The sequence below is a fragment of the Triturus cristatus genome, chromosome 1_2 (assembly GCF_964204655.1).
Source record: "Triturus cristatus chromosome 1_2, aTriCri1.1, whole genome shotgun sequence".
In the NCBI taxonomy this organism is placed as follows: domain Eukaryota; kingdom Metazoa; phylum Chordata; class Amphibia; order Caudata; family Salamandridae; genus Triturus; species Triturus cristatus.
In genome coordinates, this window is record NC_140580.1 from 302,246,822 (window position 1) to 302,259,850 (window position 13,029).

Below are 13,029 nucleotides of genomic sequence, written 5' to 3' on the forward strand. Positions count from 1 at the left end.
TGATCTCACTCACAAAGCCCTTCACACTGGTAAACCGGCCTACTTGTTGCAAAACTCACCAAGGCAGGCCAGTCAAGAAGCCTTAGAAGCACCAACACCTTACATAAACAAAAAGCCCTGGCTCGCTCCTTTTCGGGCAATGTCCCCATAATCTGGAACTCCCTACCAGTAGATCTCAGGACCAACCCCTCCTACATGATCTTTAGGAGACAACTAAAGGATCTCATCCTCAACCGGCACCTTAACCCTCTGGACAGTAAATCATAGCACATTTTGGCAATCTCTACTCCGCTCAATGTGTAGTTCGATGTGTTTCTCTCTACACCAATCCAGATGCAACACCCTATGTTTTTTTACTTTTGCTTACTGCTGTCTGATATTATTGCCTGTGTAATGTTGTAAAGCCCTCGGATATCCTCAGGTCTTGCCAGCCCTATATAATACTTTCTAAATAAATAAACTAAAGCGCTACTTTCTTCAATCACATCAGTTTCCCACACACATTTTTTTTATTGTTAGCCACATGGTGGCGAATGTTATATAAAAATGGACTAGAAAGATATAATAAGCAAGTGCTGACAGCAAAATGAGAGGATTAGCCATTTTCTAAATCCCATTATAGAGATCCATATTATAACAGTCACATGTGAATGTAAAAAATGATCACAAAACTTTCTACTTTCAAAAGTCGCCTTTATTTTAGTTGTAGCAAAAAACACACCCATGACACCAATGATTCATATAACTACACATTTTTAGCAAACCAGACACGCCCGGGGTCCATTTTAGTTTCCTCCTTGTAGTACAATGTCTCAACAGTGTCATCTTAAGTAGGAGACTACTAATGGCTTGCGAAGAAGCCTGCATATTTCTTCATTATTTTTTTATCTGCACAGATCACCAATCCTTTGGCTCATTTTGTGATCGGACTGTCACTATGACACTCACCAAGTGGAGGGAAGAAAAGGAAGAGCAGGGTGAGCAGCATGGTAACCCAACCATGAGTCATTAGGATGTGGGCCTCTGATTTCAGCTCTGCACAGACAAGGAACTTTAATTCGGTTAGTGGTTATACCCGAAAGCGCCATACCATCACCCACGCCATGCCTTTTATCATTAGCTGTCCATTCACTTTCCACCCGATGATGGAGTGAACCCCAAAAGCTGCTCTATTGGGGTATAGCGCCATTCATCTGCTTCGAGCTCCTCCACCAAACTTGCCAATTTCTCCATTCTGGCAACTTGCTGATCTATATAAAATGGAAGAGAAATAGCATTTCATTTCAGTGGACTGACACAAAAGGGACCGCGGAGTACAAGGAGTCAACAGTGATGTACAATACGATCTTTATTGAACACTATTGTCATTCTTAATGTTCCTTTCGCCCCACATTTCAAAGTGCATACAAAGAAAGCACTTATTGTAATTGTTCTTGTATTTATATAGTGTATACTACCCCTGATGACGCGCTGAAGTGCATTACAGCAAGTGGTACGCTGCTATGGAACCCAAGATTATCGGTTAATCTAGTGGTTACTGTGATTAGTCATGTGCTGTCCAGAAAAAATCCTCTTCTCATAAACTCCAGTTACTTTGTGAGAGATTATATGAATACCAATTTGGTGTGATCATTAGTGGGGGCTACGTGGTTTCTGGTAAATGGTTGGTGAGATAGGCTGGCGGAGATTAAGCAATGCTACGTTACAGGGATTGAGCTTTAAAGAGAATTTATGATTTATGAAAAGAGGCAACAGCCAATAGCAGAATTACAATAAGAAGAATTAAGACAGACAGGCATGAGACTGAAATGAGGCTATACTGAGAAATAGAAGGCACTCGGAGGATGGAAGGTAAAAAGAGAATCACTTGGAAAAAAAAGAGGGGAATCAAGTGGAAGTCATTCAAGGTCAATGTTTCATGCAGGTTATTAAAAGTATAGTGGACAAAGGCTCTCTGAGCTAGCAAGCAATCGGAGGATGTAAGCTGTAGAAAGAAACAACATGATACATAGTGCTCCATATCTGGGACAGACAGCTTAAACATGCAATTCTAAAGTATATACATCATTTAAATATTAAGAACCCAAACCGGCTGTGCCAAGCCTAGGTGAAGCACTTTTAAACATAGCCTGGAGTATCCCCACTTCGGTAAAGGGTCTGCAAGCTGTGCATGGGGTGTTTGCATAAAAAAAATGTCAGGTCTGACTTAAAGATCTACCCTCACTATTCTGTAACGAAAGGTTTTTTTTACTCACAAAAAATACGTTATTTGGCACTGGCTGAGAGTGACTCCAATGCGCAGCCAGATGTATATCCGGTCACCTAATCCCATCCAAGTGTATGTTGTGCATGTTTATGTATGTGGCCATTGTAGTGTATGCATAAGCAAAGCAGAGTGATGAAGGCCGGTTGAGGCCAATGGCTATTTTAACACTGTTTTTTTCTATACAAAATTACCTGGGATTTCCAGCCAGATGGAATAATTCAAGCACGTGAGTAAATTAAACATCCACTGGGGAATTCTAGGTAGTACATATCCAGTACTACCAAGAGCACCTCATTGTCAGAAGTTCCTTCATCCTACTGGGGGAGGAAAAACGTCAGTCTTTCCGACACCACGTGTTTTGAGCATAGGGAGAATCATGAGGAACCATTGTTTTGAGGTAGCAGTACCCCTTCCTGGCGTCACCTCTACATCTGTTGCCCCTGTATCGATCCTAAGCAAAAAGATATTGTTGGCTGGGCTTCCTAGTAGCTTTGTTACTGGTGGTAGCCTTGCAATTGGAGGGCATATGTGTTTTTCTGTCACCTTTACCTGAAATTTACAAAAGGCAGACCATGGGGCAGGTGTCTACTACATGGTGTCCAGCACTTTGATAGTTTGCAAATCTTCCTTGATCTTTAAGCATGCTATGAACCTGTAGGCCGAAAGAATGGTCCCTGTCAGAGGGCAAATGCAAACGAAGTTCCTGAACATCTGGGTGAAAGCCAGAAAATCTCACCAAGGCGTGGGACCGAAGAGGATAGTAGTGGTAATCTCACTACAGCATTCAACAAACATCTAATGTCTGTGTTAGAAATGTAGCTTTGCTTCTACTATTAGTTCCTGGCTGGCCTCAGGGTGGTGTTTGCTCAGCTTCTTCATTTCCTCCTAAAGGTGTTGGTTGTACAGGAGAACAAGCAGACAGTTAGAAATCCTACACTGGAGGTGAAGAGTTTCCGTTTGCCTGTGTAGGACCTTATTTTCTCATCATGTAAACGACGAGTGAGCCAGGTGAAAGATGCCCAGGGACCTCAGCAGTGGTCTTAAATTTCTTTTCACGCTGGGGAGGGTTTGCTGCAGCCTTCATCGAGTTCTTTACGTTTTCTGGGATAGTCTAGAGAAATCCCCATAACACAGGTACTGTCTGGACCTCTCTTTTGAAAACTTAAAGAAACAGTCCTTCTGCATCATGTGCATTTTACAGTTGTGGTGCTGTACACCCCCACAATCACCACGTGGGAGGTGGTAGTGTTATCCGGTGGTCAAGTTTTTAACAGGGTATGGGTCCAAGTCTGGATCACACTGGAAGTCTACATTATCTTCCCTGGGGTAACCTCCCACTGCAGGTGCTAAAAGTTCATAGTCGGGGTTTCTGGGGTGGAAAGCCCCTTCCTAGTCTGAGTAAGTGTGGACTGACTGACGCAAGGATATGAGACTGTGGCTGTCGAAGAGTGCATGGGTATGGCAGTGGAGAGGGTTTGATAGGAACGCTGGGTGCAGCAGAAGTGGTGATGGATCTGTGGCCCTGTGATGAATGGTCTTTGGCGGAGGAGAAGTATAATTCTTCTAAACCTAGTGTGTGTTTTTGGACAGTTGAAGGGGGTAGGGTTCTGAGGTGCCCCTGTTGGGAAGAATTAACCCAGTGGATGGGTGGACGAAGATCTTTTTCTGTCTTTAGTACAGCATCTGCAACTCGCACCCTTGCTAGTCTCTGAGCTTGGAGTCAAGAAAGCTTTCTCTGGCAGTGCCTCTGGATCAAGAAAGCTGTGATTTTCTGAGGATTGGCACCCTTCAACAATTGCTTTTGTAGAGGGTGGCTTTAGGTGGAGTGCCATATGTTGCTGGAGCCAGACTCTGGATCAAAGCTAGACTCCCTCAGGAGCAGTTCGCTGCATCAGTTTGGGAACACTTTCAAGCTAGACACATTAGGGGATGACCCTTGAGGGTTTGAGGAGGAATAGTCTTGGAATGGTCTTGGTCCTTGCAACTTAGGACCTAGAGAATCATGCTCCTCCACACGTGGTGCCTCTGAATCCCTAAAGGCTAGGACTTGGACTCTCCTGGTCCTGCTTCTCCCGTGGCGGCGAGGACATCTATCTACCTGAAACGGTCAGTTGATTCGGGCATTTCCTGGTCTAGAAATGTGTTCCATCCTAATAGCCCCCCAAATCATTTGAAGTACAATCTGAAATCATCATGGATATTGATAGTCACTGTGGGGTCTTGGTACAGCAAAATGTCCTCTGTGACACAATCTTTACATTGATAAAACACTTATTTTGACATGGCTAATACCTCCGCCGGCCATGAGACTAACCTGGCACATTTACTTTTCCAACTGTAGTGTCGCTATTCTCGCAGTAGAGCCACTGTGTGGGAAGGTGTATGGAAACAAGTTGTCATCACTGGGTGGCCTGAATTTTGCCTATTTGCTTCACCCTAATAGCAGATGAGTGCTGTTTTTGTCAAATCTTGCTGGAACATTCAAAACGACCTCCTAAGTGAGGATAGGAGGCTCTAGCTTGAAGGTTAGGGAGGTGCAAGAAGCACTGCGAAGTATAATCTTCAAGGTCGCCAAGAAAGGATTTATGAACTCTGAAGCTACACACATAGTAGTATTCTCTCATGCTTTCTGTTGAAGTCGAATGTGCAGCTATTCATGAACAGGAGAACACTCAATACACCTCCATTACTGACGGGAAATGATGCAGGAAGGTCTCCTATTCTTGTAAGGAAAGTTTACACGTAAAACACTTTAACCCAGGAAACGCTCAGAAGAAACTTACTTCAATGAAGAGCCAAATGCTCTGACATTGAATGTCTTCTTGTGTTTGTGAGGAGTTGCTTGACCAACATGTCCTACAACCACTACGGTAGAAGCATCCTTTTTAAGGCAGTACTTTTGCCTTACCTTCACAACAAAGCCGGGGACCCGTTTGCTTAAATCATATTAAAAGATGCCATCTTAGCATTATGCTGTACCGACCAAACCAGGGCAGAACTTACTAGTTTGCGCCGAGGGCTATGTCCTGGACAAAGGACTCCATTACTAAGAGATGTATTAACTGTAAATTATTCAGGTGCCGTTCTTTATGTCTTGCTTCTACTTGTGCTAGTCCCTAGACTCTGCCAAAGACTGAAAACAGTTGCATATGCTTTCTCTTCCAGATTACCTCGGCATGACACTGCCATTTGAGCGTGTCAGAACTCCTTCTCTCAAACAATGTTACTTTTAATACTCCTCAGAGAAAAGACTGCTGCATTCCTCCCTATCATCTAGGACCTCGAAGGCTTAGGTCCCGAAGACTTAGATTTTACTCATCCCAGCTAGTCACACTCATACCAAAGATAATGTTGGCACCAAAAAGGACTTCACAAGGTAACAGTGGATGGCTAAGTAGGTATGTTTCTACAGTTGTACTCTAGATGTTTGTAACTTGTTTACTCTTTCTCAGCCAATGCTATCACATTATTAGACAGACATTTTGCCGCTGAGTTGGATATTACTGCATGGCTTGCTTTACTTGAGCCTTTGTATCCAGCAAACCGTTTTAAAAGCCCAATTGGCATGATCCTCCTTACTGGGACCCTAATTGTATTTGGTCTCTAAAGGCATGCAAGTCCTTTGAACATTCAGCTTGTTAAGGTGTTAACTTATGCTCTTTAAATACTGTATTTTTCAAGGCTGACACTTTGGCCAGGAGTCAATGTGCTTCAAGCTTTTTTTCTCTCGACCTTTTACAGGGATTGTGTTGCAGTATTTTTTCTAGACTTCACTAGTTACCAGCTGGGGAGACTCTCCACAATTTAGATATGAAGTTCAGCATAGGATACTCACCTCTTAGATCTCCTGGCAACCTTTGTCACAAAGGTGGATCAGAAGAAGGAATATCTCCGCTAAAGTTCCAGTTGCTATATGGATAGTCTTTTATTACCCAATGATACAAGCGTCATAATTTCAGACCTTCAAACAAGATTCTAATACTTCAATATCGACCTCAAAGATATTTCCAAGGCAGATGCGTATATTAAGTTGTATTCCTTCTGTAAGCCTCATTCTCAGAATTACTTACTGATGCAATTTTCCTTCTGCTTTATCTCTTTCATTTTGGAAAATGTCACATTTATTAAAAATAGGAGAATTTGAACCTGTGATTCAAGCTGGGAGTCGAACTCTTAATGCCCTCACTTAACTATCACCTAATATCAAATTCCACTCTTCGAAGGGCATTTTTGTACCACCCAATTCTTGTCAGCTGTGGTGTTTTCTTGGGATCACTTATTTCGCCTTAGTCATTTTATGTTCAAAAACAGCCTGTCGAATAGTTATTTGCACAAGTATTAATTTCATAAATGTGCTGACACCGAAGGGGTTTTGAGATTTTGACCAGGTGCACTGTAAAATCGGAAGACCGTACATCCAATGTCCTTGGCAATTCAAGCTCTGAGGAGTAACATGATCAATCTCAACTAAGATAGCTAGCTTCCTTTTCTCGCATAGTCTACTAAACTGAAAAAAATGCATTTCCACAGCAGAATCCAAAGGGTGAACCCATTTTTTTTGTTAATACTTTTTATTTGATTGCATCAAAAATACAATAACCAGTGTTGTGAGATCCAAGCATTTTGGACCAACTAACATTGCTGTACAAATGCACTGATAAAGTTGAGAGAGAGGTTTGTAAGATCTTGCCTCTGCCCTTTTCCCTACCCGCAGTACACCAAAGCAACTCCAGCAATTCTGTCATCGCTAAATGTTGGACCCTACAGGGTCACCCCAGATTTTTGCCTTCCTCTGCCTTCTTTTGGTGGACCAGTTTTTGTTGGCTTTTTAGGACTCTGTGCGTTTTTTTCTTGCTAAATCGCTGGTAAGGTAAAAAAGAATGCTTGTGGTCTCTCACTTAAACATGATCAAGTTGGCCTACATCTGATTGGTACATTTAATTTACTTTTAAGTCCCTAGCAAATGGTACTACTTATATCCAGGGCCTAGCAGTTAAATGTGAATAGTGGGCTTCAGCGATCATTCTGACAGCCACTAAAATATACAGAAGTCTAAAGTACAATTTTAATCAGCCATTAATAAACATTTTGCCAGGCCTAAAGCTTCCTTTTTATGGCCTGGCTTGACAGCGCAGCTGTTGCCAGACTATAATGTGAGCATCTATAGAAAGTGTAAGAAAGTGCCTATTTTGACATGGTTAGTCCCCACTTTTTTACTGGTGTATGATGGGATTTTGAATTTAAAGATAACTGGGTCCTTGCCATCCATGTTCTCAGTGCCTGATCTCTTTCCTAAAACTGTACCAAGATATGCACAACTCCAGTAACCCCTGTAAGTCTCTAGTAAATGGTACCCCTGGTACCCAGGGCATTGGTACTGAAGAAGGTCCTCTGGGAAAGCAGCACTAATTGTCCCACCCCAGATGCCCCTTACCAAGACCATACAAATGCCATTGCAGGCTGGTTGTCTTGGTGCAGAGAAGACCAAAGATTTGACATAGCACACAACCCTGTGTGCCATGACCATAGACACTGCATGAGGTATAGGTAAGTCACAACCACTGCAGGCCATATAGCCCTAAGGCAGGGTGAATTATAGGCCATGTGTGAACATATCTGCATGAGCAGATATGACCCTACAATATCAAGTCAATTTTTAGGTCTCGCCTTGGCAGCGCATGCGCTGTCTCAGCGAGACCTAAAGTAATCTCTATATGTTGGCAAGCAGCCAGTAGTTTCTCCTGCTGCTTGCCATTGGCTTAGTGTTGTTCTCGCGTTTCTTACCTTTGTTTTCAGTGGCCCAACTGACTTCCGTGTAGTCCGGAAGCAGCGGCCACCAACGACAGTTTTAGTCCGCATTGTTTGGACTTTGTTTGTCTTGCGCATCGCTGCCTGACCTAAACATGGCAGCGGCGCATGCGCAAGGAGCCGGTGTGCGCGAGGGGTGGGCAGCGCATCCTGCTTGTTTTTTTAAAATACAGACCTTTAGAGAAGGGTGAATACCTTGAAACGCGGCGATAAAATGCTGCCATTTAACCTGTCACCTCTATTAATTTTCAGGTCATAATTGAACAATACTGTCTTCAAGGTGTAAAAATATAATTAAGGTGTGTGATTCACGGTAACCTTTCCGCGTGCAGAGGTTGGTCCGTTTCGGCTTTAGAGCTGCTGTCGATCAATAGAAACCTAGCATTTGATGCCCGATAAGAGATGATGGAGCCCCCCGCCTCCTCTGCCCAAGCAGCATTCAGAAGTCCGTCTTTGTGTCTTAAAGTGTCTTCCCTCTATATGTCCCCCATACTGATTCGTTGTTGTGCTTCTTGGGGGCGGAAGGCCGGGCATGTATGGAAACATCTAGCCCTGAAAACAGGATTTCAGGGATGGGTGCAGGGCCACACCCGGGTGAAGCCGCCAGTGGAGGCAGCCTGAATTCGGGTCCTTTGCTGGGGAGGCAGTCAGTGGTGTAGTCGAGCGGGGCAGTGTCCTTCCCATGCCCGTATTGATTTGCCCTTCAGCGGTTTGCGGCGCTCCCAGAACCTCGGGCCTCGCTGTTGATTGTCTGCACAATGTCTCAGTGAGCATTATTGACCCGCCGCAGCTTACTGCCCATGGCTCTTGATTTTTCCCGCCGTCTCGTGACACTCGTAATAAAACACCCAACCGTATCACTACCCTTCGCTGGGCCGGTTGAGCCATGCCACATCTGCAGAGTTTCCGAAGAACGATTGTTTGTGTCGGTGCCAAATGGAAGTGCAGTAGTGAGGCTAGCGCGTGTTGCGCCCTGCTTAGCAGATCACCGAAGACAGACAACAAACCCCAGTACCACAGGGTAAAAGTAATCAGCGACTTAAAAAACAAGCATTTGCAAGGCAATAGGTCTCGCAGTTACGCCATTTACAGCTATTGGCATTGTAAATGACAATGCCTTTTATTTATGTTTTTAAAACAAAAACAACAATAAAAGGCATTGTTATTTGCAATGCCAATAGCTCAAAACTCGCGTAACTGCGAGACCTATTGCATTGCAAATGCTTGTTGGATATTGTAAGTGAACAGGGAAGCCATAGAGAGTACATGGGCTGGATACTTGTCATTATGAGTTTCTTAGCTCCAGGATGGCTTCACTGTACGCTAAGATGTTTGGTAACAAACATCTCGTCTTAATAAATCCTCACTGAGGCCAGTATTGGATTTATTAATAAAATGCATGCAGGTGATCCTTTAGAGTTTCCCCTGCAAATCTACCACGCACTGGTGTGGTCTCTGACAAGTCTTAGCCAGCCTGCTACCACCAGACATGTTTCTGGCCTTATGGGGTGAGAGCCTGCGCTCTCAGAGGCCATGAACAAAGCCTGCTCTGGGCAAAGGTGCTTCACACCTACTCCAGGCTAGGATGGCCTTCCATGATGGGAACCTTCAAAGACGATGCCGCCTTTAAAATGTGACCCAGGCAGCTCCAGATAGTGGAGGATGCTAACTTCCCTCTCCATCTCCACATCTGCCAGTAGGACAGGTGGGAAAATTAGTTAAATTAGGAGGTGGGTCCTCATTCAGCTGGCACCACCCCTAAGGTGGGGCAGGTGATGTGGAGCCCACTTTTCATTACCGTCCATCTTGGTTTGTGAGGGTTTTAGACAATTAGGGTCAAGGTAGTTTACTTCTTTCCACAGGATGTGGTCACTTAGAGGGTGAAGACACCCTAAAGGTAGGTAGCCCATTGGCTACTAACTGCTACCCCTTTTTACCAACTCTAAATGTAGTATTTAGGTGGCATCCCTGGGCCCTGAACTGAGATTCAATGGACACAGAGAAGAAAAGGACAAAGAAGAGTTGCTGACCCGAAGACTGAAGCCCTGCTGCAGAAAACTGGCGCCAAACCCTGCCTGCTGCCTTAAGGACTCGACAACCGTGATGTGCTGTCTCATCCTACAACTGTGAGGCCTCCGGGAACACCAGAGCTCCTCCAGCCTACTACGAATCGCCAAAGAACTTCCTTGGAGTAGAGGTACTACTCCCCTGCAGTCCGCAGGCACCAAACCCGCGAAGTACGGTTTGTCGACTTGCTGCTCCTCGGCTACTCCGACGCAAAACCAAAAGTGATACCTCAGCTCAGTGACACCAGGATCTACCGGAGCCGTGTCACACCAATTCACGGGGTAACGGGCCCCCTGCAGCATACAGTGAGACCAAGAGTCCGTTCTGGACTTCAACTGCACAGAAAGCAAGCACACGTCTAGGGTTGTCAAGACCCCTGAGACCCACATTGTGGCACAGCTGTCCTGGAACCACCTCTCCAAGCTGCCTACTCCTGACCGCGAGGACATCTTGACACGTGCCACCCGGCTGACCTATCTGCTCTGCACCAGGTGTGCCTGGCCTAGGTAATGATGAACAAGCTGTGCTCCCGTGGTCCTGAGGCCCTTGCAAACCTGCTCTCTCGAGTGGGACCCCATCAGACTTACCTTGAAGTCTCTTTGTGCAGTAGGTTTTAAATGCCCTCCTTCTTCGTAGCGTACCAGCTACCAACGACCTCAGCACCCTGCTCTCGGCCAAATCCGGGACGTGTCCAAGAATCTGCTGGTGGAACATTGGGCCTGGCCTTGCTACTTACTTAAATCCCAAAGGTCAACTTTGAAATCAAATTGTGTGATTTTATATGCATTTTTCTATTTTCTCCCATCAACTTCAATGGTGCGTAACTGCGCACAAAAGTAATTCATTTTACGAACTTTGAAAATTGCGATCTTAAAAAATACTTACTGTAGAACGAAGTTTTTGGTCTGAAAAATGACATAACAATTGGTGCTATTTTTATAAATTGATCTCAGATTTATTCTTGAGTGAGTGGCTCATGTATTGCCTTTATGAGTACCACAAATGCTTAGCACACTGATAAGCCCAACTGCTCACCCACCTTACCACAAATAGAGCGTTAGTATTATCTAATTCTGCTTCTGTATACCAATCTGGGTTTCACTAGAATCTCTACACAGTGTGCTTTGTTTTAGAGCACTATATAGAGGGCCAACATCCTACAGAAAGGAGCCAAAAGTACATGTTTTGATTGGGCAGAAGTTGTGCGTTTCCACAAAAACGTTGCCCTCCACACAGCTGTGATCATTTTGTTTTTTTATCCAGCTGCCTGAGGTAGAACTTTCAGGGGCAAACACATGACACTGTAATGCTATTAAAGTGTTTTAATAACTAGATAATTTACAGTATTTTTGTCTGGCAATAGCACAGATCGGGGAAGGCAATCATAAACCTAAATGGATTTTTAGGTCTGGCTTGACGGTGCATTCATAAGCCAGTTCTGTTGGCAGTGCCAATGCTTGTTAATACTTCTACGTCATCCCTAAGGTAAACCCTAACCACCTATATGGCAGAGAGCATGGTATTTAAAAAGTAGGACATGTGGGCTTAACATTTCGCATGTCCTGGTGGTGAAAAGCTCCTAAAGTCTTTTTTCAATGCTTTAAGGCTCTCTCCCCCATTGACTAACACTGGGTTATCACATTACACTGAATAAGTGCTAAATTCAATTTGGGACCAGATAGAAAAATGCTGTTTCCACTCAAACAAATTGTAATTAAAAATATTCCTTAATGGTAATGTCGGATTTTAAGTTACTGTTCTGAAAATGCCACTTTTAGAAAGTTGGCATTTTTTCTGGCTAAACCAACCGTGCCTTTATGCTGGTGTCCTAGGTCACATGACTGTGAATGTCTCTCCTGTTGTGAGTTGTGTATTGCTTCCAGACAGAGACAAAAGAGGCCTAGATGTGAGGGGAGAGGATCTTCTTGACCGGATGGTTGTGGAGTAGTTGTGCGCTGCTCTGTTTAACATTCAAAGGGGTCTAACCTGCAGTACACACAAAGGAACCCGACACCAGGGCTGCCTTTGCCTTTGTTACCCTAGACAGTTTCGAGGCAAACCCAGGGGAAGAAATGACCAGAACCAGTTTTGGGAGGTAGTCAGGGAATTCACACACACAAAGAGTGTCATCTGATATAAAAGTGGCAACTTCAGAATCTTTCATCAGAACACCCCTTAAACTGTGGAAGATTCAGAAGAAGGACTGTCCTGTCTGAAGAAGGAAAATTGGATCTGCCTGCCTCAAAACTAGGCTCTCCAGAAGGGACTCCATGGGTCAGCAGACTGAACTCCTGATTGAGATACAGGGACACAACAAGCTTCCAGATTCCTCCCTGCAACTGCCCAGCTGACCAGCAACAACTGGACATACCTGGACCTGCCGGAGTCCTGCTCCTGGCCCCCGCTGGATTGAGTCCTGATCTCCATGAGGTGCCCCCTCCCCCCCGGTTCTGGACCCTTGGCTGGAATCAGTGTATACTCCTCCTGAAGAAAAGGTGAAAATACAGAGGTTTCGGGCTCTTCGCGCCAACAGCAACAGCTTGCATCAATCGCCAATGCGAACCTCCAGCAATGACCTGCTTTTCGAGCCACAACAGCGACTGTCCATAGCGTTCGACCTACTCCTACTGCCCCCACTAATGTGAATGGCACTACTCGCACGGGCTTGAGAAGGTAACTCTCCAGCAGGATGAACCTGGTCCCTGTGTCCAACCCGGGCTCCATTGCGGTCGGCCTGAACTTGTGACATTACTCTGGGCCAGCACAACCAGGTGAACACGAGTGGGGCTTTGTGCTTTTAGGCTCCATTTTCACTTGAAACTTGAAAAATGTATATATTCGGTTTTTCTGTTTGGATTTGTTGTTGTTTAGGTGTGATTTTATTTGTT

At 44.6% G+C, this 13,029-nt stretch overlaps 1 protein-coding gene across 1 annotated transcript in view; it reads right to left on the reverse strand.

Moving 5' to 3' along the window:
- Window positions 1–672: 672 nt before the first annotated feature.
- ANAPC16 (anaphase promoting complex subunit 16) overlaps window positions 673–13,029 on the reverse strand; it is a 125,551-nt gene continuing 113,194 nt past the window's right edge. Inside the window, exon 4 of the mRNA XM_085603846.1 lies at window positions 673–1,250. Within this exon, the coding sequence (XP_085459972.1) occupies window positions 1,129–1,250 (122 nt within the window). The 3' untranslated portion in view covers window positions 673–1,128. The remainder of the gene's footprint in view (window positions 1,251–13,029) is intronic.